The 27,192-nt window shown below is 47.8% G+C and overlaps 1 protein-coding gene across 1 annotated transcript in view; it reads right to left on the bottom strand.

Moving 5' to 3' along the window:
- Nucleotides 1–287: 287 nt before the first annotated feature.
- The window catches only part of Rfx4 (regulatory factor X4), a 74,671-nt gene continuing 47,766 nt past the window's right edge, over nucleotides 288–27,192 (bottom strand). The window contains exons 12-16 of the mRNA XM_050145534.1: nucleotides 21,630–21,749; nucleotides 21,177–21,338; nucleotides 11,895–12,057; nucleotides 10,521–10,659; nucleotides 288–1,629 (exon numbers count right to left, since the gene is read on the bottom strand). Coding sequence (XP_050001491.1) covers nucleotides 1,357–1,629; nucleotides 10,521–10,659; nucleotides 11,895–12,057; nucleotides 21,177–21,338; nucleotides 21,630–21,749 — 857 coding nt within the window. The 3' untranslated portion in view covers nucleotides 288–1,356. The remainder of the gene's footprint in view (nucleotides 1,630–10,520; nucleotides 10,660–11,894; nucleotides 12,058–21,176; nucleotides 21,339–21,629; nucleotides 21,750–27,192) is intronic.

Genomic DNA, 27,192 nt, shown 5'->3' with positions numbered 1-27,192 from the left:
TTAAGAATGTTATTTATATCATAGACACACACCCGGCATATCAAATGCAAATGAAAACCAAATGGAAGCTGGTCATTTCAATACTTTTTATTTGAGTGTGAAACCATTCATATCTTGCACAACTGTACAGATAAAACTATTTCCATTTTAGCTGTAGACATGATTATCACACTGGGTGGTGTGATCAAACACTTTATTTACAGAACATTTGCTAAAACATCCGATGTCATATTTCGATTTATTTCTTACCCATAGGGTAATAGGTCCACCATAATTGCTTGGTGCATCTTATAATACAGAAAGAAAACCTATGTTAATCTCTAATAAACCTCACAAATATCTGCAAATCTGACAAAAAAAAACCTACGAAAAAATTTCCCCAAAGTACAATACATTTTTATTTCCACACATACACAGTATAGTATAGACTCAAAGGCACAGCTTTGAATTGTTTTTTTCTAGCAAAGTGTCGGAAAATATTCTAGTCTTACGAAGGAACCAGGACAGTTGTCACACTTGGCGCTGGCTAAGTGAAAGTCTGATCCATCCAGCCTCACAAAGCAGCAGAGTGGAGGATGATGCGGACCGCCATAAACCCACACTTCTCACAGAACTCAAGAAAACCCTCTCCTGCCTTTCTCTGATGCCAGCCATTGTGCAAACTTAGGACACATCCTTGTACATAGAAGAACTGGTCCTATGGACATCAATCAACTAAAGGCGGAACACAACACAACAGGCCTCCTCAGTCCCTCCAAACAGTGCTTACAACCCCAAGACAATGCAGGTGACTTGGCAGGCGTGAGTGGAACTTCCATGTAGCCCTAGGACTCCAGGAAGTAGCAATGCCACCACCACCACCACAAGTCAGGAGGTGGATAGCGCCCAAGGGCTGGGGGCTGTACAGTGAGATGACAGACAAGGCAAGGCAAATGCTCTCGGTAAACGACGTGCCCACCCAAGAATACAAACTGGATTCTGGCTCCAGTATCCATCTTTAAATACTTAAGAGCTTTGTCAACGAGAAAATAAGTACCCTATAGGGAGTGGCTGCCATGCAAGGTCATGGAACAGAGGGGAAAGGCACTGGTCGGCCTGCCCACGATAGTGCTCTCTAGAAACAATCAAGTCTGGCTTGGAGACAGGAACCCAAGCCCAGGGACTTTTAGTAAGTCCTGTTTCTGAACTAAAGTCTATTCATCCCAGGTTGACCATCCTCTTGCTCATTAGGAAAATGGACGCTTAGGAACAGCCCGCGAGTTATTATGTATAGAGATAAAGTCTTCTGGAGGGTGGGTATTGGGTTTATTATTATTATTAATTATTAATATTAAATATGAATTCCTATGAAAGCAGTCACTTAGCCCATCCAGTGGAGGCCTCTCCGTTGATGTAAGCAAAGCCAGGAAAGTGTTGCATGTGCTCGTACTCAGAATTCCTGCGCGTGGTCAGGGGTGGGTACATGTCACTCGAGTTCCCGTACCTCGTGGAATGCACAGATGGGCTCGTGTAGCATGCGTTGGCTGTTGGCACCTCTGGCCAGCGAGGAGTGACGGGGGTAGGATGCAGCCTGGGAGTGCCGCTCATCAAACAAGGCTCCATCCTAGAAGTGGGGCTGTTAAAAGGGTACTTGTGGAGGAGAAACAAAGTCCACAAAATTAAGATTAGCTTGAAGTTGCCTGCACCCAAGAGCAAATGTATGTAAGCTAAACACTGCAAGACACTACTCACAGGTGGTGACGGAAAGGAATGGGTGAGCCTCTGTGCAAGTGTGAACAGTCAGCAGGAGAGCCTCAGGGCTCTCGCGGCTAGAGGCTGCTCGTGCTTTGCTTACACGGAATGACTAACTGTGAGCTTTGGGTCTGAAATACTCTAAGAAGTCAAATGGTTCGGAGAGAACCATCCCCAGCTGGGAATACTGAGTAGTAGTGGTGGTGGTGGTGCTGCTGCTGGGTGGTGGGTCGTTGGGGTAGTGGTGGTGGCTGGGGTGGTGGTGGTGGTCATGGTGATGGTAGTGGATGGTTGGGGTGGTAGTTGTGCTTGTGCGTAGTAGTAGGTAGTGGTGTTAGTAGTTATGCGTGTGTCATTGTGTATACACACTAGCAAGTATGTCCAGTTAAGTGTGATTGCTGGATAGGTTTGAGTTTTATCGATACTTATGGAGGTGTGATAAGTCCTATTCCATCAACCCAAGAGAACAGCCCTACCAGGTAAAACACAATGACATTAAAAATAGCATTTTACAGCTGAATTCAATCATGAACCTCAGCCACAAGCAGGCTTTTGAAGAGAAAGCAAGCCAACAGCTTCAAAGGTTATTATTAGTGCCTGTCATTTAAAGAACATCTCTCTCTTTTAGGTTCACATTCACTGGAGTCCTGAAAGATGTGCAAGGAGGAAATGGTAAATGAATGCAGAGGACAGAGTAAAGAGACAGGGGGATGAGTCGAGAGACGGGGGATGAGTCGAGAGACAGGGAGGATGGAGTCGAGAGGACGGGGGGATGGGGCGGGAGAGACAGGGGGACGGAGTTCGGGAGAGACGGAGGGACAGAGTCGAGAGACAGGGGGATGAGTCAGGAGAGACAGGGAGGACGGAGTCAGGAGAGACAGGGAGGACGGAGTCAGGAGAGACAGGGAGGACGGAGTCAGGAGAGACGGGGGGGGGACAGAGTCAAGACAGGGAGGACAGTCAAGATAGACAGGGAGGCAGCAGGAAAGGGAACTTTGGGGCAAATCAGGCCAAGGAACAGGTGTTGGCAGAGACAAGAGGAGGGAGAGGGGCTCTGAGTCCTTCTTTTGCATTCTTCACTGTTGGAAGGACAGCTAAGGAAACGCGGCCCTGTCAGAATGATGGTGAGGGAAGGGGCTAAGGCTCCCTTAGGAGTTCATGTTTGCTGGGCAGTCAGCACAAAGATGTCCTTGCTATGCTTAGGGCCAACAAGGACAGGAGCCAAGGAACCAGGACGACAAGGGCAACATGGAGGAGAGCACGTGTGAATTTCTGTCCCCCATCTGTCTACCCTGACAGTTGGAAAGTGGAGCCCCCAGGGGCTAGGTGGGAGGTGCCTCCAGTGAGGGAGACAGACAGGCTGAAGCCTAGACAGCACCATGGTGCTGACAGCAAGGAGCCCCTCGGCCTCTTTGAGCTGGATCCCCGGGGAAGCAGGAGACAGAGAGGAGGCTTGGGTGATATCAAGAGAACTAGCTACGCAGGACTCAGGAAGAGGGGTTTTAGGTGGAGCACTGAGAGCCTTTCCCTCACACAGGACCCCTGCTTACACAGAGGAGGGCAGCTGCGCACAAGAAAAGAACAGTTAAGAAAAAGGGTGTAGGAGGTGTCTGGGAACTCCAGGGAGAAGGACCGAGGGCTGTTGCCAAGGAGACTGCAGACAGCATGCCAAGGTTTTCATAATCCCCATCATATCTGCAGCACCGGCGCAGCCCCATGTGCCGTGCAGAGTGAGGCCCCAGCACACTGTTTGGGTGGAGTCAGGGTGGCTCCTCAGGTCTGTGAATGAAGATTCTCAGGGAAAAAAATTTAGATCCCAGATGTACTAAAAAGATGACATTAAGAAGAACCAACGATGCTCTCCCAAGCGAGACAGCTGGGTGCATGTCTCCCTTTTCATCCAGGGGCATGGTGGGCTGGTCCTCCCTTAAGTCCTATCCTTTCCCCACTCTTTCTCAGCTCAGACATCAACTCCTTAGAGTGACTGTGCTGAACATGCTGACTCAAGAAGCCAAGTGCCCTACCGCCTCCACCCTGCCTGGCAGCTGTTTCTCCCCTGGCTTGCATTCAGATGCTCCCTGTGGGGCTTTGTTTTATTCATGATATGTCCCCAAAACTTGGTACAGCGCCTGGCACCTAACAGGTGCTAACCATATTTGGTAAACGTACACTGGGCCAGTCCCAGCAGAAAGAACTTCAGGGTCATCAAGTCTAAACTCATTGTAGAAGCGGGAAAAGCTGGAGCCATGCCCAGTGTCACGGAGCATGACAAAAGCCCAGACCTCAGTGGCGCAATCTCCCCGTATCAATCTGACTGATCTAAACGTGGCCTCCCTACCCCTTGCAAACACTTTATTCTTGCATCTTCCTTCATCAAGATCTCTCCTCCTCCACAGAGATAGGCCTTGGAATGCTGACCCAGGCCACTGGAAGCCTGCTGGCCTCTCTGGCCTCGGTCTGGGTAGGTAAAATGTCACAGCATGGACTTGGAGCCCTTGCCACCAAACTCAGGAGCGTGTAGTTGTTGTGCCTCATCAAGGACCCTCAGCACAGCTGTGCCCAGAGGTTGTGTCATAGACTCCAAAGAGCAATTGCCTGGAAATGAGACTGGCTCAAAATATCTCCAGTGTGACAATACAATTCTGTTAGCAGCGTGGAAAATTCTGTCCCATTAGGTCAGCTAATTGAACATGAGTCAGTGGCTTGCTTACCCCCTAGTGTAAGAGGGCACTGAGAGGCGGGATGGATGGAGTGCCTGCTGCCTTGGCCCGACGGTCAGTGTGCCAGTGGAGACTGTGTGCAGCCTGCCGGGAGTGGCAGAGGCTGCACAGTAGCGTCCCCCCTCACCTTTCACACTTCACATCTGGCTTCGTGCAAAGCCCTTAAGCATGCTGGGTACAAGCTCTGGGGTGCCAAGAGCTCAGGCCAGGATAAAGGAGCTTTTGTGGAGACGGGTAACAGGAAGTTATCAGTCTGGACCAAATCACAAGCTGCTGCTGCTCCTTTTTAAGATAAGATAAATCACTAAATCATTACCACCTCTGAAAGGAGTGCACGAGGTGCGGTATTGCCTGTGTGTGTGCGCGTGTGTGTGCGTGTTTAAAGTCGTCAGCAAGAGGCTATGATTTAAGTCCATCTTGGTAGTGATGACTCTTGGCCTCTTTGGAACTGTATTAGGAAGTCTATTTTGGGAAACGACTCCCTACTCCAGGGGCGGACTTTCCTGTCCATGGAAAGGGAAGACTGAGCCCTTTATCCCTGCCCCTCACCACATGGCCGGCTGCTTGGGCAGGGGGTGAAAGGTGGCTGAGTCAGGAGTGAAAACTGTTTTCCTATGAAAGACAGCTCTCACTGTACGCAAGGCCTGCCAGGGGCTCCCCCCTCCCCCAGCAGCCTTCCTTTTGGCCTCTTCTGGAGTAGTAGGACGTGTCTCTCAGACTCTTTGTCAGACAGTCCACATCTGCTGAGCTCTTAGGGTCAAGATTGGTCAAACGAATTGGAGTGAAATCACTTAGAAACTATGTTGTAAGTTTTCAAAATGTGCTAGCCATTACTAAAGTTCATTTTTGAAAGACATAGGATCGTGGTCTATTAGTGATTCGAAGAGCCTCGGTGACTGACTGGAAGGTCCCAGTGTTCACTTTCCAAGTGAGGGCAATGGCCTGCTTGAAGCCACATAACAACTCAGTGCTCAAACAAGGCTCTTTCATTTCATTGACATCCTGGGAGTATATCCTGGGCAATCACTAAAGACCCAGCTCTGGGTCCTGGGAGTATGAGGGGTGAGAAGGGCCTGGCTCTTGCCTCTGCAGAGCCAGAACAGAGCAGAGAGCAGAACTATATAAAATAGAACACCATTATAACTAAACGGCAAAGGATAATGATGAATGCAAACAGCATTAACTATGAGCCAGATCTTATTCTATTCTTTATTAACTGCCTGACCACATCTAACTATGCCCTGTGAAATGGATATTACAACCTATCTCCATTTCCCAGATGAATTAATTGAAGCTCAGAACTATTTAGAGGCAGATGTGGAATTTGAACCCAGGGAGTCTAGCTCAGCACTTAAAAGACTTTGCAACACTATGATTGATTGATATGTGTGGGTGCACACACATACATATGTGGCACATGTCTGCATGTGTGTGCATGTGCATGTGGACCAGAGAAAAACCCCAGGTGTTTTCCTTTTGTGCTGTCTACCTTTTTTTTTCTTTTTCTTTGAGACAGGGTCCCTCACTAGCCTGGAACTTACCAAGTAGGCTGACTGGCCACTGAGTCCCAGGAACCTGCTTGTCTGTCTCCTCAGCACTGAGGTTATAAACATATTCTACTATACTTACTTATGTTCTAGAGAGCGAATTCAAGAAAGCACCTTACTTGAGCTGTCTTCACAGCTGTGTGTGTGTGCGTGCGTGTGTGTGTGTGTGTGTGCGTGTGTGTGTGTGTGTGCCTGTGCATGTGTCTGTGTATTTTTCTCTACTCTGGTCCAAGAGGCTCCCAAGGGGAAGAACCCTGAGGAAGCTGGTGGCACCCCTGGCTGTGGGCTGGTTGGGGCCAGGCAGATGAAGATTGCAGTGGCCATGGCGTTGGTCAAGCTACACTTGAGCCATTTGGATAAGAAAGAAGGAGCAGCTTTCCTTCCTCGTGGAGTGTGTGCCTAGCTGTATGGATGCTGGTTGATCGCATGACTTTTGAACTCCTGGGCCATGTTCACACTTATGGTTGCTGACAGAGTAAGGATTGCATGGCCAGGTCTGACTGAGGCGCAGAGATAATCCCACCCACGCGGTCAACTGTAATGTGATTCAAACTGGCCATAGCAAGCACGTGCTGTGTAAATAAGAGCCCTCCACAGCATAAACATGTTCAAGGGAAACACTAGTGAGTTCGGATCACTCTATAACATAAGTGCTGGGGTGCATGTGAATATCACAGTCTTGTAGGCATCCTTCTGCTGGGAACCGGAGTGCTCGTTTGTTCGTTTTTGATTTTTTTTTTTTTTAAAGACAGAGTTTCTCTGTGTAGCCCTGACTGCCCTAGAGCTCACTCTGCAGACCAGGCTGGCCTCAAACTCACAGATCTGCCTGCCTCTGCTTCTTGAGTGCTGGGACTAAAGGCGTGCGCCACCACTGCCCAGTGCAAGTACATTTCTTTTAAAAAACATTGTTTGATCATGAATTTTCTTCTTCCTCATCCCCATGAACCTTCTGTAGTGAAATGTGTTGCCCATTCACGGGGAATTGAGACTGTTTGAGCTCTGCTCTGGGAAGCTGAGACTACTCGACCCTACAATGGATTTCAGCCTTGTACATTCAACTTTAAATTTAAAATAAAAAACAACTTGATCTTCTCTCAGAACTTGAGATTTAGTGAGAATAAAAGTGCCAATCTCTAGACTTTGCTGACTCCCAACCCAGTGGTTTGAAGTCCCTGACATGGGGCTGGGGCTGAGAGTTGAATTTGTGCTCAAGTCTGCTTTGCTGGATGGGTCACATGGCCTTTCTGAAGTTGCTGCTTCATCTTTTTAAAAAAAAAAAATAATTTATTTTTATCTAATGTGCATTGGTGTGTTGCCTGCATGTCTGTCTGTGTAAGGGAACTGGAGTTACAACAGAGAGGTGTGAGCTGCCGTGTGGGTGCTGGGAATTGAACTCAGGTCCCCCAGAAAGCAGTCAGTGCTCTACTGAGCCGTCTCTACAGCCCCTTGCTGCTTCATCTTTAAGAACTGGAGAAAAGGGGCTGGAGAGATGGCTCAGAGGTTAAGAGCATTACCTGCTCTTTCAAAGGTCCTGAGTTCAATTCCCAGCAACCACATGGTGGCTTACAACCATCTATAATGGGGTCTTGAGCCCTCTTCTGGTCTGTAGGCATACACACAGACAGAATATTGTATACATAATAAATAAATATTAAAAAAAAAAGAACTGGAGAAAATGCAGTCTTCCTGAGGTTGTTATGGGAACAAATGAGTCCATCTATTTCAAAGTGCCCAGAGGCGCAAGTTGCTTAAATGTTAATGGAAAATGAAACAAAGGTTGCTTTGTCTCTCTCTGTACAGGACCTTCCCTAAGAGAGGGACACTTCAACACTGACCTCGCCCTACAGCTTGGGCAGAGGATATGATATAATTAACTTTTACCCACCCCACTTTACAGATGGAGACTAACTAAACCGTGAACCATAAAGCGTAGTAGTGGTAGTAGTAGTGTGTGTGTGTCTGTGTGTGTATGCATGTGTGTGTATGTGTGTTTACATGTGTGTACGTGTGTGTGCTGGGGATTGTAGACTGTCAAATGCCCTTGTCTGAGAGACACAGCACAAGACGGTGGAGAGGCTGGTTGAGTCCTCATCTGATATGAAGGGTTTCTCTGTGGACTGGAGCTTAGCTCTTGGCCATTTCTCTTAAGACCAGCCATTGCATGATAAGGGTCCCAGCTGGGTACTCTTGTGGCTTCCAAAACGGACACTGCAGACCTATCTTTGACCACCAGGGTCTCTGTGGCCTTTGAGGAGAACTTGGCTTCTTTATATGGTGATGGTTTTAAAAATATCACCCTCCCCGAAAAGGAGCTCTTGAAATTTCCTGGGGTAGGGGTATGAGGCAGTAGAGAAGGACGATAACAGCCAAAGCTGTGGTGTGATGATGCTGTCCTTGACTGGAGTGCATGCTTCCAAAGCAGGGTGCTTCTGCCTACTTCTCTACTGTTCCCCTGGAAGGTGCAGCTCTGCTCACATAAAGCAGGCACCCAGATGAAGGAAGGAAGGGAAGGAAGGAGGGAGGGAGGGAAGAGTGCCTCCACTGTGTGCAGTGTAATCCTGACAGCAACTCAGTCACACAGGGGCATTGCAGCCAGGCGCACAGGCTCTGCTCCCAGGAGAAGCAGCACCCAAGGAGCCGGCATCTCTGTGTCGCAGTCAGAGGTCTCTAACGAATGCCCCAGGGGATGACTTAGTGGAATCAACTCCTTGGCTTGTCTTGGGATTAAACCAGGGTTCCCCTTGGTACTGAGATGGCAATCAAAACAGATGACTGTTTACCCTGAGTGCCTTCGTATTGGGGATACATTCTCCTCACTGCCTCCCTTGGAGGCCAATCTGTGTGCTACAGGCTGATGCAATGCAGTCTCATCCAACCTCCCTCCATCCTGCCCTTGCCCTCCTAGGCCCCTGCCCACACCAGCCCCCTTTTGTGCTTATCCCATGGCGGGGGGGGACACAAAGCCCACATGTGACTTCTCAACCTTCAGAGCAGACAAAGTACACTTAGCCTATCCCAACCATTGGCTCTGCTGACAGTTGCTTCCATCCACCCAAAACAGTGAGAGCCACATCTGGGAGACAGTGGGAGATTGTGCTCATGAGCCAGAAAGCAGCCACACTTCCTGGGCTCTGACCCTTGCATAAGTCGCTCTGCCTCACTTCTGCTAGGGTTATCTAGAGTGCATGCAAAATGCCAAGCACAGAGCCTGGCATATCTGGGAGAAGTTAGCGGACTTTTGATGGGTTCTGTGTGCTGTGAACTGGGGATAGACACTTAATCTCTGCTTTGAGACTCCTGCAGAGTTAGAAGTCCTGGCTGACAGGGTGTGGGGAGTGTGACTGGAAGAGAAGGCCCAGAGAGTGGCAGGCACTTGGTAGGGGCCTGGAGGAAGGAAGGGGGTACTCTCAGGAGACCCGCAAGGCCATGAGATGTTCAGATGATAGGCAGAAGAGATTCCCAGCTCGGAGAACAGTGCCTACAGACAGGGATGTTGGTGCCCACATAGACGCAGGGCCTTTGCACAGCTGCCGGGGCTCTCACGGGGTGGAGGGTGGTAGGGTGGCCAGGAAAGGAGCCCAACATCGAGGAGTAAGCCAGGGAAATGACTGCAGTACGGTCCCAGACTCTGCATTATGGTTTTGGGTTTTCCAGAAGACCCCTTCAGCTGCAGGCAGGGCAAGCTTTAGATACAGAGATCATCATGAAGGCCTGTTATTATCTAGGTTAGACATGAAGGCCTTGAGCTAAGGCAGGAGAGCCAGGATGTCAAAGACGTTTTAGAACACAGAATTGAGGCTGGGTGTGGTGGCACACTCTTTTAATTCACCACTCAGAAGGCAGATCTCCATGAGTTCAAGGTCAGCCTGGCCTACACAGTGAGTTCCAGGACAGCCAGGACTATGTAGAGAGAGACCTGGTCTCAAACAAACAAACAACAACAACCTCAACAACAGCAAAAACTCAGAACTGGATGGACTTGGTGATCAGTCATGCTTGGGGCAATGCAGAGGGTGTCTAATATAACTGGAATACCCAACAGTGGCAATCTAGCTACTTCCTCAACTTCCCACCACCCCAGGCTGGCTGGCCGTGGAGGACTCAGTTTGCTAGGCTGTGATGGGTGGGAGTAATCAAGAGGGTCCATTTCCAGGATGCTTCAGGTTAAAATGCCATGTAGGTCAAATCTGAACACACCCAGAAAACCAAGAGACCAGCTCTCATGATGCAGAGATCCGACGGATGCCATGAGGGTAGCGATGGGGAAGCAGACACAGAACCACTGTGAGGTGGGAGCCTAGAAAGGACCAGCACAAACAGCGAGCTGGATCCCGGCGTCAGGAGAACAATTAAGCGACGGGATGCGTAGGGAAATGACGTGATCACAAGCACCACTTGAGGGCGTTGAGCTGGCTGCCCTTGAGGACCGGCAGCGGGCACACACATTGGCCTCATTAGCTGAGTTTAGTTGACCTGATTGGGCACCGAGCATAGCCAGCAAGACCTCTGCCCCTACACTCACCTGTGCAGAGCTCCTGTGGTAAGGGGAGTAGTGGAGAGGCCCAGAGATGGCCGTGTCGTGAGGCAGGGCTGGATACTGGCTCTGCATTGGGTGAGGATGCTGGTTGCCATAGCTCCCGTAGTTATAGCTTCCTGTGTACCTGAAAAGCAGCAAGCACAATGGATGTGTGTCACAGCAGACAACAGTCATCCTGACACCTGTCACAGCAGACAACAGTCATCCTGACACCTGTCACAGCAGACAACAGTCATCCTGACACCTGTCACAGCAGACAACAGTCATCCTGACACCTTGAGAAAATCAACTTGGTCTGTTTTTCCTTTTTGTCCCCCCACCACAGGTTTTTCTTCCACTTGATTCCTATTGGCCTTGCTGTGGCAACTCTGAAACCCCAGGTTGGGTTTGCTTTTCCCTCAGCACTCTTGACAAGCTTGCACCTCAGGGGATGGAACCTGGCTCTGGGGGAAGCCTCTCCTCCCTTGTGTCAAAAGCCCATTGCACACCCTGAAGTCAAACGGGGAGAAAAAAAATTGCTTTGGACTTTGTGTCTGCATTCCTTGAACTTCTGCTGGGCAGTGGAGGTGAAGAACCTGGGGAACTTGATGGTGAGAAAAAGCAGGTCAGAGACCCTGGTGCTGAGCCAGGCTCTGCTCTGTCTCGCACTGTGATCGGGACTTATTCATGGTCCTGTTTCTCACATCTGTGAAATGACACACAGGGTTATACTGGAACCACTCATGTGACAGCCATGCCACGTGCATGCAGGGTCACACAAGCACACAGGCCACTACTACCATGACTGCATATTCTAACATGTCCTGGCAAAGAACTGAACCTGTGGCCACGTGAGTCTTTATTCTATCATCCTTGTAGGTTGAAAGAAGGGTGTGAAATACAATTCTAAGAGCACATTGTGATGATGTAGAGAAATACCTCGGGGAATAATGACTGCCCCGTGGAGATCCCGGGGCTCTGAGCCGTGGGGACACACTTACCTATAGGCCTGTGCACACCTTCAAGCCCTCTATCTTCTGCTGGACCACCTGTGTGGGAGTTGCCTGAGATGCCCCTGCGCCGCAGCCACTTTGTGGCTTCTCTGGCCTGTGAGCAGCTGCAGGTGAGGCCCCAGCACTGTGTGGTCCTTCTCAATGCTGAGAGTGGTTTTGAGCCTCTGCTTGGGAAGCGCAGCATAGTCGCTGTCTCCTGACAGGCAGATCATGAGGCCAAGGGCTGCCCGAGTTCAGGTAAGGCTTCTGAACAGACATGCAGGCCACGTATCCTGGCAGCACCCCCACCCGGATCTGCATGCAACACGGGCTAAACTGTACTCTGATCTGAATCCTTCTGAAGTGAAATGCCAAGCAGGTCACCTACCCGTGCTCCTCTCTGTGGGAGTAGACTGGTATCCTGTGTGTCACAGAGGAGGAAGGCATGTGCGTGCTCCTCATACAGGGCAGTTGTTGCGAGTTCTCAGCTGGGGACCCAGCGGCTGTCGTCACTGTATATGTTAGTGACCACGTGTATGACTGCATTGCTCCTACGGAGACAGATTGCATGGCACTGGTCACTAATGGTTGTGGCTTCCCACTGCTCCTAAGCTGAAAGCCAAAATCGTTCGTTACAAGGCACCCCCAGGTTCAGCTCCCCTGCAGCTCCTGGTCTAGCCGCAGAATTATTTTCCGTGCCCACACTGCTTCTGCTGCCCAGCATCCATACTCTTCCCTCACTACCCACTCGGTCTTCAGAGATGAATCCCGAGAAGCTGCCTGCTAACTCCAGGCTAGCTGGGGCCCCAGTGCATTGTGGGTGTCTGTGGTCCCTACTTCAATCTTCAGTTCCCCATTCTGGAAGGCGAAATTTGAAGGTGTGAGGTTTGATGGATGCCCCCCCCCCCCGCCCACCAGAGTGCAAATTCCATGAGGCTAGGCATATGTCAGTTTGTCCAACCTGGCACGTAGGATAGTGCCTGACTGTCCAGACACACTCAGTAAAGAGGAAGAGGGACGGGAAAGACCGGAAGAGAGGAAGAAAAAGAATACAAGGCCTGGCATAGCGTGGCCCAGGCAGGCACCACAGATTAGCTTTCCATGTTCAACTCGAACTACTTTAAGCAATGCAAGCAGCTCACTTGACTGCAGCCCATCCCGTGCCCACCACTAACTCCATCTGTTGCCTGAGCGCCTGAAACTGCTGAGGACCTGGGCTGGAGGGGCGGCTGACAAAGGTCCTCTAGAGGCACATTTTATACGACGGTTAGAATTTTTGTAAGAACAATTTAAAAGCTTGCTAAAAGCAGTAACCTCATTAGACAACTTAATTTCTGATAAATTTTAAAATGTTGAGAGCAGAAATAAAATCATTTCACAAGGTGTAATTTTTTGGGTACACAGAGAGCTGGAGAGTTGCTGCTTTCAAGGGGCTGGAGAAATGGCTCTGAGGTTATGACTACTCTTTCGGTCTGCTCTCCCAAAAGTTCAGTTCACATGACCACGCACAACCATCAGTGACTTCAGTCCCAGGAGAGCCATCTCCCTCTTCTGGTCTACATGGTACCAGGGGATCATGTGGTGCATACACACGCAGACACACAAAGTAAGATTAAAAATAAATTTTAAAGAAGATAAAGCAAAATCCTGTATTGTCTGCAAAAGCCCATTTCTACCTTAAAACTCTTACAGGAAGACAGAGTTTGCACATTAGAATGCAGCCTGCCCTTGCCCCAAGGCTGATAGCACAGGGAAGGGTGGCAGGAGGGGGCAGAGCAGGTGGACTCGAGTTTTGTCATAGGGCAGAGACCTGGCAAGGAGGAGCCGGGAGGAAGGAGGGAAGGAAACCTTACTGTAAATGTATTGTTTTATTACTGAAAGTGCTTTGCACTAAGAACTTATGTAAATCTGCAAACTCGGAATGCAGATAATACCGTTTTTAATAAAGTGGCAAAGATTTACTTCAAGAGCATGACAAGGAAGTCTTTTCTGTTGAGCATCTATCACAGCCAGGCTGTGGGCTAAGTGCTTCACAAACATCCTTAAATTAGAAATTGCTCCTAAGAGCTGTGCCAAGATCAGAGAGAAGACTCCGGAGATGAGCTGCACCTCAGTGACTGGATTAGATGTGCCTCCCTTCTCCGAGCCTGAGCCCTTCCTTAGGGGTGAGGAGCCGGCTCCACTGGCAAAGGGCTTGCTGCACAAGTGGGAGGACCGGAGTTCAGATCTTTAGAATGGATGTAAAATGCTGGGAGCGGCTGTGCCTGTGACCCCAGGGAGGTGAGGACAGGAGGGTGCTCCAGGTTCACAGAGACCTTTCTTACAAACAAGGTAGAGCGTGACAGAGGAAGCTACCTCTGGCCCCGGCATGTGCAAGAATGCACGAATGCACCTGGGTGTACTTGTGAGCACTCAATTATGTACCCATGCACAGATAACAAAAGCATCACTTTCACGAGATTATTGCACTCTTAAAATTTTAAATGTTTCCTTTTTTATTATTAAAATGTGCTGCTTCTGGGTGAGCAAGTTGATCACTGTTAAATTTTTGGTTTTATGTTGTGTTTTCTATAATAAATGCATTTTGCTTTTGTGAAAAGAATTCATAAAAACATAAACAGATTTACTAGGAGAGCTGTAATGAGAGGGAGTGAAAAGTCTGAGAGAATAAGGAGCCAGTCACAACAAGCAAGCGCTTAGCCCTTCAAGCCTCAGTACCCCAGGCAGTGGGCAAAGGCAGTGGCTATTCAGAGAGGGGCAGTCAGGAAGGCAGAGGGAATGCAGCAGAGGGGGCTTTGTCTGAGCCCCTGGTGCACAGCAACTGTTAATCCAGGTCTTCCTCCCCAGCATCAGGCCTGCCGAGGCACAGGTGTGCAGTAAACTTTGATTCCATTGAATCTGTTGTTGAAGGAGCCAATGCTACGAGGAACGGCAGTTATCAAACAGAGAGCTGGAACTCCTGGGAAAACGGGCCCCTGAGGTCTAGGGAACAAAACCTCTAAATGGCCAAGTGCCAGCATCTAATGCATCCACTCAGGCAGCCTTAAGCAGATTAACACCTACTGGCTTGGGTGAGAAGCAGTTTCTGTCTGGGGAGCAGAGACGGCATCCCCTGAGCACCAGCTCTTGGGTGGGGACCTCCAGTGAGAAGCGCTGCACAGGCTGGGGCTGCTCAAGGGACACTAATAAAGGCCAAGCTGACACAGCCCCAACGCTCGTCATTTGTTGGTTAAACAACGGGTTTCCCTGTTGCCTGATTCCCGTATTTCCTTCCTTACCTCCAGCCCCACACCACGCACACAACCCCATATGTTTAACGGTCTGAGGGTAGTGGTAGGGCTCCCGAACATTAAGGATTTTATAAAGACCCCCCCCAGGGGCAGATGATGGCTGCTTTATAATGCCAACACCACGATAAGGGACCATTTTCTCCACAGCCGCAGGAGGACACTTTTCCTCAAGGTTGTGTGGGTTTTGAATGGGGTTGCAAGCACAGGGCAGAAAGTGTGCTCGGAAAAGAAAGGTGGTCAATAATATCTTCACCCAACATAAAGTAGCATGTAACAACCCACTTCCCACTCCCAGATCCCCGGGGAGCCATGGGTCAGCAGGGAAAGGGGACAATGCTGCTGCTTCCTGTCACGCAGCCTGCTGAAAGTAAGGAGCTTTCCACCAGTGCCGGGAATCGAATCCACGTGTTAAGTAAGCACTGAATTACATCCCCAGCCCAGAAGTTGTGAGATTCTGCCGAACACTTGTGTAAACTGCCTTTTCTCCAACTGTCCATCTATACAAAATCACCGGATCTCTTCTCCCACCTGAAAAATCTGACCTAAGTCTTTGCTTGCAGTTTCTCAGGAATAAGCTCTGGTGAGAGTGTGGAGAATTTGAAACTCGATGCCCTAGACATTCGCCGCCAGTCACCTGCAGCTGATCAAACTTGGTTTTTATTTGAGGAGCTGCATCAATCGTGGTGGATTTTTGCCTGCTGCACGTGTGTGCACTGTTTCCATGCACAGGGACTGAAGTTACAGAATGTCACGCGGGGGCTGTGAACCAAACCCAGAACCTCTGTCAGAGCATCCAACGTCTTTCACCCCAGCCATCTCTCCAGCCACGACAGACAATTTGTTTGCTTGTTTTTTAATTACTATAATCACAAAAAGTTCTACTTGGATAATGATACTTGTTTCCTGAGATACACTAAACAAACATGTATTATATCATCCAAGATGGAGACAGAAGGATTATGTACAGAGATCTGTCTGTACCTCTATCCATATGCTTCCGGGCTGCCTCAGCCCGTGGGCTAGCTGTGTTTAAGGAGCGTGCCCACCGACATGGGAGGCCTTGCCTGTTTGAGTTGTTGCACTAATAGCTCCATGGCCAACATCGGATTGACCAAAGTGCCCAGGGGCAACAAATGAGTTCCCAGGAAGACGTGCTGACTTCACCTCCTGGCACGCTCCCTGACTCCCATGCCGCAGCCAGTCCTCACTACACCAAGCTACTTCTGCCTCCAACATGTCCACATGCCCCTCCCCGGCTCCTCAGAGAAGCCCGGTCTGCGCACCGGCTGGGCAGAGCTCCACAGACTTGTTCACAACACACTGCTGTTTCGCTGCTGCCTCTCACAGCCATTTGGAGTTACACATTTACCTGGGACTTCATGTCTGTGTTAACTCTCACCCACCAAGGGGCAGCGGCCATATCTGCTTTGTTTTCACTTCTGTACCTCCAGGGCTGGGCACAGACTAAACACAGAACCCTTCTTTATTGCACGAACAAATGAATAACAGATGAACAAAGTCAAGATGTGATGGATGGAGTGAAATCAGCGCTTGGGAAACAATCTTTCTTTCTGCCCTGGTTCGCGTCCCCTAGTTCTGTTCCTTCAGTGAGGAGGAAGGAGCTGTGATGGAGGGGCCACTGTCAATGAGTCACCAGTGCCCACCATTGGGAGCTACCGGGCCGAGGCATCCTAGTCGTCCTAAGAACAAGCGGCTTTTGTTACTGGGGAAGTCGAAGGGTCAGTTATCTTTGGGGCATCCTCAACTGCTGTGGAGAAAGTACAGCTGGGCTGGCCAGATGTCCTACTGTCAGGGCACTTGTGAGGAATTCCCCTGTTTCACCGGGCGCCCTAACTTCCCAATGATTGAGTTGGCTGGTTTTGTGTTGCAGGGAACCTGGGTGGGAAGCTGAAAACATGAGCTTAATCGTTAACTTTTATTGTCATTGCTAAAGGAGGGACACTCAACATGACATCATAAATGGGGTTTTAGAGCCCTTCAGTGGCCTGCCCAGGCAGAGTTTAGTGTAACATTTTGTTTCAAATGACATTAAAGAAATGCAGCCCGATGTCACGTTAAATGGACGGATCAATTAGGCACCACCTGCCATGCCCGGAGGCAGAAAAGAGCCCCCTCCCCTAGAGTTAAACTTTCTGAACTTTGCCTGACCAGGAGGGAGGCGGCAGGCCCACAGAGATCAAGGTGGGTGGATGGCAATAGGCTGGGCTTTGCCCAGTGGAAATGCTGGTGTGGACTCCCATACCAGCCACTTGTGAGATGTCCACAGGCTTTAGTAAACACTCGACACTGGCCTTGACCTTCTCTCCCGACTCCCACCTTGTTTACAAATGATAGCACAGCTTTAAGATAAAATACGTCTCTGTGTGGACGTGGAACTAGACACAGACATGAATAAGTAGAGAAACTGTTTTCCTGGTGCATCGAAGGCCACCACGAGGTTACACGCCACTGACTGGTACCTTGTGCTACATGAGCACACACGCTATGGTCATTGCTGAAAAGCGAACACGTGTCCATCCAGAAGACAACACTGGTTGCTGAAGAGACTCTGGGATCTGCCTGACCGTGACTCTTAATTCACCCTGATAATCGTTGATCAATGAAACCTGAACTTCTGGTCTGGCCTCCACCTTGAGTCCTGTGATTACAGAGCTGTGCCGACACTGGCGGTTTATGCACTGCTAGGAACTGAACCCCAGACTTCATCAACCTCAGTCAAATAAAGCATCTTACCACCTAAAAGCTACATTCACAGCCCTGACTCTGGGCTCCTCAGAGGAAATGGCAGCATGGCTCAGTGGGAAGGGGACTGGCCACTAAACTCCATGACCTGAATTTAATCCCTGAAACTCAAGCGGTAGGATAGAATCAACTGCCACACATTTCCATCTGACCTCTATGAGTGCACACACATTCACACATACACATAAACAGATAAATGCAATTTTCTGTCTTTAGCTTTTTGGAAAGTAGATGGAATATAAAACAGCAGTTTAATAAAACTACCTGGCATGAACCTCATACACTGAGTTAACTTTCTAAAGAGCACAATGGGTATGTTTTACTGGATTTATATAATCATTTTCTAAGTTATAATACTATTCAGTGAAAGTATGCACACGACCCCAAAGTTAAGAACTCTCCAATGCTACATTTATAGCATACACATGAAGCCATGCAGCTTCTTAGGAGATTATGTGTGTGTCTCTTCTAAGACCACGGCCCATTGCACATCAGATCCTGTCTATGGATCCAGACTTGGTACTGGAGGAAAATAGTATAGATACTTTTATGTGGGATGACATTTTTAATGCCCTCTGGAGATACCTGAGAACAAAGCTGGAATGTGCCAGAATCTTCAAAGCTTACAATGTCTGAGGAGAGCCTGTTTCACATTTATACTTCCAAGAAGGTCCTTTTATGACCTGCAGCACGTTGCACAGAAATCTCTCAACTCTTTTACGATATTCTTGTGGCCTTGGTGAATGTCACACCTGCCCCTACCTGGAGGCCTTCAAATCAAAGAAAGCCAGGCGGGCTCATGGGCAGGGTGACTCTGAGAGGCTCGAGTTAGGTTTTCCGGGATGCCCCTCACACCCTCCTGTTTCCCAACCACCCTGATCACACTGTTTGGGGTGCAAAACTTCCCTGTGTGTTTCAGAACACAGGACGGCCACGACTCTGTTTGTCCTGGTGATGGTGGAACTGTTAGGAGCATGGCTCAGGGAAGTGGCTCTGGGCAGCTTGTTGCCCCACTGGAGACCCAGGGATGATGATAGAAAACTCTGACCAGGAAGGACCCCTGGGTGCTAGAGAGCTGTGAACAGCGCTGTCAGCCAGCAGAAATGTTTGTGTTTTACCTCCACTCTCTCTCTTCCCAGGGAGTGCCCCAACTGCCTGTCTGAGGTTTGTTCAGCTGGGTTCCAGGGTTTCCAAGCAGTGTGTCTGCAGGCACTTCCCATGAGCTCGTCTGCTAAGCTGTGAGAAGCTCCAGGCCTGTGGGTCTAAAGACCCGCTACAATCCGGGGAACCCATACTGCAAGAATGGGCACTTCCAAACGGCTGTATTTAAAACGCTTTCCTTGTGACAGAATCCCCCGTCAACGCTGTGTGCATGCATGCGGTGGGTTTCTGCTGGAATACAGACTTCCTTCCTTGGCAGCCCTGCAGTGTTAGTTCACACCTTGATTGCGCTGTCTTCTATGATGCCTGTCTTTACTTCTCTCATCCCTGTGTGGCTGTTGGTAGCAAGGCCACACCTAGCACTCAGCATCGGACTTGGCACCTTAAATAGATTATAGATTATATGTATGCATGTATGCACGATGTACTCGCACTGCCCTTCTCTCACACACAACCTATGAAATAGGATTCTGTGCTGAAGATTCCCGATGCATGCTAAAAATACTGCCTCAGATGCTGAACCTGATATTGCTGATGAGAAGCCTGGTGCCAGTCTGAGTCTCCTTTGGTGTTATCTGTTTTCTTTGGAGCTGGTAAGATCTTTCCAATTTTATTCAGTGAGTTTAGAGATGACTTCCACCCCTCAGCCTCATTTAGTCACCTCAGGATTCAAAGGAAGGACATGTTATCCTAGGTCTTATCTCTGTATTCTGTAAAGCCTTTCAACTGTTAGCGTTCTCTCTCTCCCCCCTTCCTCTTTCCCTCCCTTCCTCCTGCGTTGGCCTTCTTTCTTCCCTTTCTCACTTCCTCCCTTCCCTTCCTTCCTTTCCTCTCTTTTTTAACTAATTTATTTTTTAATTAAGAGCTCACTCTGTAGTCCCCTCCCACCCACCCAACAGGCCCAGTATGGCTTCAAGCACTTAGCAATCCTCTTGCCTTACAGCCTCCTGAGTTCTGAGGTCACATGGGTGAGTCACCATGACCTGCTCTTTCTGGGAACACTTTCTTAAAGCGTGAACATTGGGCTGGGCACACACCTGCACTCCCAGCACTCAGAGGCTAGCCTGGTCTATTCATAGTGAGTTCCAGGTCAGCCAGGACTGCACAGTAAGATGCTGTCTCAGAACAACAACATGCTGTAATTCCTGAACGGATTGGCTCTTCCTCTCATGGCCCACATACTCAACATTATCTTTTTGCATTGACTGTGCTATCAGAGAATCTCTTAGCTCATTCTTTTAATTCTCTTTCAGTTGTATTTTATTTTCTGTTCCATCTCTGTTGAAATTTCTCTTTAAGCAGCTGTTTCTTTGAAGATCTCTGACTCTCATGCGTATCTAATTCCCCCTTCCCACTGTGCAATGCTGTTTCCATTGACAGCAGTGCTATGGTGTGTGTGCACATGTGTGTGTGCGTGTGTTGTGTGAGTATGTGTGCACATGTATGTGCGTGTGTCTGTGCATGTGTGTATGTTAAAAGCACCTTAACCTAAAATCAATTACACCTTTCAACTCAGTGTATTTGTCCATCTGTTGGGTTGTACATCTACCGTCATAATCCATCTCCAGAGTTTCTGATCTTCCCAAACTGAAGCTCTGCCCTTCTGTTTCCCTGTCCCCTGCCTCTATCCTCTATTTTACTCAATGAATTTGATGACTTTAGGGCCCCTATACAGTGGAGTCAGACATTTGTCCTTTTAACCTAACTCATCTCACTTAGCACAATGACTTCAAGATTCATTCCGGTTATAATGTTATATTACAATGCCATTTCTTCTCAAATTAAGGCTAAAAATATTCCATAGTATACTATCCTTCTATCCATTCACCCTTCAATAGGCAAAGGACACACGTGCGTCCTTTCCACTTTTGACTATTATCAATGCTTTTGTGAAAAGTGATATACAAATATCTGTTTGGGGTTCTTTCAGTTGTTTTAGACATGGGTGGGTACCTAGGCCTGGGTGATTCTCGGGTGTGGTTTGGCACATGAGAACACAGCATGTATCTTGTGCTGTGGGTCTCTCACCAGAACAGCCTTCCGGTAGTGAGCTTGACAAGTCACGCTCAGGGTGGCCCACGTGTGGCTCGGGACCAGCTCTGTTCACAGCGGCCGCCTCATTCAGTTGTGCTGCGGCTTGATACGACCTCTCGCCTGTTCACCTTCCCAGAAACATTGCTTAGATTTGGGCTCACATTTCTGGTTTTCAAGAATGCCTGTATACTCCCATAACATTTTAATAATTCCAGTGGCTTACTTGGGGGAATAGAGATTTACCATATGTTTAATCTGCCCATCAGAGGCAGCGACGTGTGCAAGACGTACTAATGAGTGATTTCCACACATTCCAAGATTCCCAATTCTTGGTATTTCTGTCTTTTTAGGAAAACCGTTTTCCAGAAATCTCTTGCCTTCAGCATCTATCCGCCACCCAGTACTTTGGAAGCTCCCCTTACCTGTTGTGCTAAGGCCAGTGTACTCGGGGGATGGGTTGCTGGCAGGGGAGGATGGAGGCGGCACCTCCACAGATGTGGCAGATTTTTCTGGAGAAAATGACGGCACTGGTGAAGGAGTGGGTGGGGCAGCCTCCGTCAAGATAATCTCTTCCTGGACTTCTGCTACGAGAAGAAAGGTAAATTCTTAGATCCCAAGGTCAAGGCCGACTGCCTTTGCGGAACTGAAACTCTTTCTAATCTGCGTGGCTTTGGTCACTCCCTGACCGAGCCCGTCAGCGTTTCCACACACGCAGGTGCCCCTCTACAGAGGAAGATGGTGTGGGCTCCTCAGCACTGACCCCCTCACCACAGCTAGCATCTCCAGTGTGTGGAATTAAGGAGTCAAGACAAGACAGAAGTGAGCGTTTAAGGCAGACGGCTAAGTCCCCACATCCCCATGGAGGTTCCGCTCACCAGTGCTCCCCTCTCCCTTCATGGCTTGCATGAGCTCATTGGCCCGCTCCTGACAGTGCAGAGACTCTAGCAAATAGAGCACGTAGTCGTCAAACATCAAGTGAATTAGGTGGAAAGACCCTGGGGAGAAAAGATCACATGGAGAAGGGAGTCAGACCACCTGTGCATTCCCCCACCTGGCCGACTGCACGAGCGCATGCTCAGGAAGTCATTCCTTTCCCGCAGGATCTCCGCCCTGGTGGCTAGAGCGCTCTGTTCTTTGCCTATATTCCCAGCCAGGCCCATTCATTCCCCTCCATGCATATGGCACATTGCCGGGCCACTTCCAAAGGTGCCTGCTCCTCCAGTTCCCGGCAGCCCCAGTGTCCATTTCCACTCTTTCTGAGGCAGATCCTTAAGAGCGTGCACGGCAGGGAAGGTGCCTTTTAGTTCACGGTGTCTACCAGTGGACCTGATGTAACCCCAGGAGCAGAATTAAAATAGTAAAATTGCAAGAGTTATTTCCCTAAATGCTTTTTGAGACTTGTTCAGAAAAGGTACGGGGGGGGGGGAGCAATGGGGCTTTCAAGGATTACTCCGCATTTTGAGTGTAGATAATTACAAAGGAAAGCGAACGGTTAAAGACCATCCCGTGTACCAATGTCTGGGTTCAACAGTCTCCGAGGTCTAAATCCACCCTGCACAGACGACATTGTGATGTCTGTGGTTCAACCTACCCTGCCTAATTCTGTTAAGAGAAACCGAGTTAGATTGAGTGAGTGCTGTGTGGCAACACTGTATCAGCCCGTGTAGGTTACTGTGTTTAATCTGCATCTCAGCCACAGGAGGGAAATAGCAGTTTCTCCCAAAGGGAGAGCATGGGCCTTGGGAGTCACGGAAACATGCAACGCCACTCAGGTAAGGGGGCAGACCTCACGGAAACATGCAACGCCACTCAGGTAAGGGGCAGACCTCACGGAAACATGCAACGCCACTCAGGTAAGGGGCAGACCTCATGTAATGTGATGTTCTCTGAAAGGAAGACAGTGACGCTCACATTGCAGAAGGAGATAAGTATACAGCAGGTGCTTAGTAAGTAGTAACTAGTTATCTATACAATGGCTGATTCATCCAGTTACAGTAAACAAACAGTCAAAGGATAGCATCCAATACTCAGATCATTCCTAATGAAGAAATTGTTTTATTTGCTAGGATGTTGGTCTAAGCCAACATGGACGGAATGAAACATCCACGAACTGATCAACGAGAGTGGAAAACCCTGGGACACACCCAACAGGCGTGTTAATTTTCAATCGTTCTTCAAACAGGAACTCTGTAGAGCTCATGCCCCTGCCTACCATCCTGCTGTGGTGCTCTGAGTACCCGAATGAATGAAGACCCTGTCTTAGCAAGGCCTGTTGTGTCCTTTAAAACCCATCATTAGGATGATTGGGCAACAAGCGGTTCCGTGCCAGGGTGTCGTGCTCCAGAGGATAAACATAGAAGCAAAACTGTGGAGGGGGAGGAGAGAGAGAGAGAGAGAGAGAGAGAGAGAGAGAGAGAGAGAGAGAGAGAAGAGAAGAAGAGAAGAGAAGAGAAGAGAAGAGAAGAGAAGAGAAGAGGAGGATGCTGTAGAATTCCCCCATCCTCACTCTGTGCCCAGCAGAGTCAGCAACACAGCAGAGACCCAGCGCACATGTATCAGAGGGATCACTGTGTGCGGCGGGCTAAGCTATTCAACCTTCCAACAGCAATGGGAAGGTTTATTCTTTTCAGCTAATATCTTGGGAGAAATGAAAGCTTAGAGAGTAAAAACCACTTGCTGGCTAAACTTTTTTAGCTTATAGAAAATGAGAGCATTCTAAAATGAACATTAGTATACTTACCATATAGCTTTATGATATGCTTAATGTTTTTCTATATTTAAATCAGATGTATTTTAATTGAGGGAAACATTAAGTCCCATGCTCCCTTCCTTACTGCAATTTCCCTCACTCCTGATGTTGATCCCTTTGAGTAATCAGTAATCTTGGCTCTGTTATTGTTCATGTGTACTGCAGACTGCGAATGTACATGCAACACATGGGTAGTTTTCTGGTGTGAGGAAGATGATAAACACACTATACAGTGTTCCACAGCCTGCTTTTGACGGTTCTCTGTTTGTAGATGCAGGCACCTTGGCCTGTAAGCTGCAGCTGAATGGCCCTCAATGCCACTTTGCCCATGCTAGGTAGCTGACAAATTTTCATCATTGAAAACACAAAACAATCCTGTACAATAAAGAAACTTCTGGAGACATTACAATCCCTGACTTCAAGCTCTACTACAGAGCTACAGTACTAAAAACAACCTGGTATTGGCTTAAAAACAGACAGGAGGACCAATGGAACCGAATAGAAGACCCAGATATCAATCCACACACCTATGAACACCTGATTTTTTTAAAAAAAAATATTTATTATGTATATAATAGTCTATCTGTATGTATGTGTGCAGGCCAGAAGAGGGCACCAGACCTCATTACAGATGGTTGTGAGCCACCATGTGGTTGCTGGGAATTGAACTCAGAGCCTTTGGAAGAGCAGGCAATGCTCTTAGCCACTGAGCCATCTCTCCAGCCCCTGAACACCTGATTTTTGACAAAGAAGCAAAAAATATCAAACAGAAAAAAGCATATTCAACAAATGGTGCTGGCATAGCTGGATATCAACATGTAGAGGAATGAAAATAGACACATATCTGTTGCCATGCACAAAACTCAAGTCCTGATGGATCAAAGACCTCAACATAAAGCCAACCACACTGAACCTCATAGAAGAGAAAGTGGGAAGTACACTTGAACACACTGGCACAGGAGACCACTTCCTAAATATAACCCCAGCAGCACAAACACTGAGAGAAACAATTAATAAATGGGACCTCCTAAAACTGAAAAGCTTCTGTAAAGCAAAGTACACCATCAACAAGACAAAATGACAACGTATAGAATGGGAAAAGATCTTCACCAACCCTACCTTGGTTGAGGGCTGGTTCCCAAGATATACAAAGAACTCAAGAAATTGGTCATCAAAAGAACAAATAATCCAATAAAAAATGGGGTTACAGACCTAAACAGAGAACTCTCAACAGAGGAATCTAAAATGGCTGAAAGACACTTAAGGAAATGTTCAACATCCTTAGTCATCAGAGAAATGCAAATCAAAACAACTCTGAGGTTCCACCTTACACCTGTAAGAATGGCCAAGATCAGAAACCCTGATTGCAACTTATGCTGGAGAGGATGTGGAGCAAAGGGAACACTCTTCCATTGCTGGTGGTAGTGCAAACTTGTGCAGCTCTTTTGGATGTCAGTGTGGCGATTTCTCAGAAAATTATAAAACAATCTTCCTCAAGACCCAGCACTACCACTTTTGGGTATATACCCAAAGGATACTCAATCATACCACAGGAACATGTGCTCAACAATGTTCATAGCAGCTTTCTTTGTTATAGCCAGAACCTGGAAACAACCTAAATGGCCCTCGACCGAAGAATGGATAAGGAAAATGTGGTACACTTACATAATGGAGTACTACACAGCAGAAAAACTAATGACATCTTGAAATTTGCAGGCAAATTGATGGAGCTAGAAAATATCATATTGAATGAGGTAACCCAGACCCAGGAAGACAAATATCATATGTACTCACTCATAAGTGGTTTTTAAACATAAAGCAAAGAAAAACCAGCCACAACTCCAGAGAACCTTGACAACAAAGAGTACCCTATGAGAGACACACATGGATCTAATGTACGTGGGAAGTAGAAATAGATAAGATCTCTTAAGTAAATTGGGAGCATGAGAAGGCAGAAGAGAAAGGAGGAAGGGAGAGGAGCGGAGAAAAATATATAGCTCAATGTAAGAAAAAAAAAAAAGACAAGCAAAGCAAAAACATACAAAAAACAGGAGTCTGTTTTCTGGACCTGCCCTGCAGCATGGCTGATATACACAGTGATGCTCTACTAGAGAAAACTGGTTTTCTCTTTTCCGATAGATATCAATCGCAAATAATTTCTCGGTTATGGGTAGGACTCGGTGTCCACTTCCCCTTCTCAGTGCTGGGGATTTTGCCAGGCTCAGGTCTGTGCAGGCCTTGTGTGCACTCTCAGAATCTCCGCAAGCTTGTGTTTCAGTCCTGTTGTGTCTGGAAGACACTTTCCCTTGGAGTCAATCATGGCTCGGGCTTGTACAATCTTTCTGTCTCCTCTTCAATAGAGATTGCTGAGCTCCGAGGGCCAGGGCTGGATAAAGATGCCTCATTTAGGGCTAAGCACTCCCAAGTCTCGCACTCTCTACACCTCGTCTCAGCTGTGGGTCTCAGCTGTGGGTCTCTGTTCATTCCCATCACCTGCGGGAAGAAGCTTCTCTGGGGAGGGCTGAGCAGTGCACTGGCCTATCAGTATACATTCTACTGACATCAGTATACGTTATACAGAGGCACAGGACTCTTTTATTTCTGTGCTCCTTTAGTTGAATAATAGTTGTAGATTTTCCCCCGAGGGCCCATCCATAGGATTTCAAATCTCAGGGTAAGATAAAAAAATATTTAAGGAATTCAATACAGACATGAGCATCACAGCACTGCGAAGAAGAATGATTGGAGTGAGGGGGCTGTGAAGTTGTTACATTGTTCAAGATGATAAAGACATTCACTTATGGTGAGAGGCATGAGTCAACCACATGTTACACTCTGTAGAATGGAAACTAAAATAAAATTTTATACCACTTTCACTGTGATATAGTTCATGTTCCATACAATCCACACATTTAAAATGCATGATTTAATGGCATGTTCCATTTGTCAAGATATAGAAATGTTACTGTTTTATAATGTTTTGCATGCTTTGAGTTTCCTCAATACAAACAATTAGTTCTAATAAGTTTTTGTAGTGTCTCTGGAGATTGCTATATGTAAAATTTTGTAAACAAGGACAAGTTAACATCTAAAACAAACAAACAAAAAACTGGCTACAGTGACTATTTTTGAATCTGTCCCCTAGTATCCAGGTCTAGAAGTCTAAGCAACAGAACCCAAGAACACCTACCCCTCCAGTCTTAAGAGGTAGCACCAAACCACCGCCCAGAGTGATTTACACTCTTCCTGGAGCCATGTGAGGTGCTGGCAGGGAGGGTGTGAACTTTCAGGAGCCCAATTACTATAAAGACATGCGTAGTTTCATGTACTTACTGTTCAGTAGAACTTCCTCTTTCATACATTGCTGTTTGTATTTGTTGCTTATTTTTCATACTGGGGTATTTTCTTAAAAAATAACTATTTAACTACCAAAGGGATATCTTAGTGGGTAAGGGCATTTCAGTGGGCTTGACAGCTGACGTTCTTTCCTTGGGACTACATGGTGGAAGGAGAGAACCAATCCCCACAAGTTGTCCTCTGATCGTCACATGTACCTGTGCCCCCCATAGACAGACATACAGATAGGTAAATGATAGATGATAGACAGATAGATGGACAGATAGTAGACAGATCCATAGATGATAGGGAATAGTAGATAGATGATTGATAGATGATAGACAGATGATAGA

This window comes from Alexandromys fortis, unplaced genomic scaffold, assembly GCF_014885135.2.
Source record: "Alexandromys fortis isolate MF-2015 unplaced genomic scaffold, M_Fortis_MF-2015_v1.1 scaffold_50, whole genome shotgun sequence".
Classification (NCBI taxonomy): domain Eukaryota; kingdom Metazoa; phylum Chordata; class Mammalia; order Rodentia; family Cricetidae; genus Alexandromys; species Alexandromys fortis.
Note: the sequence above shows the minus strand (reverse complement) of the source record. Positions and strands in the feature narration are given on the sequence as shown.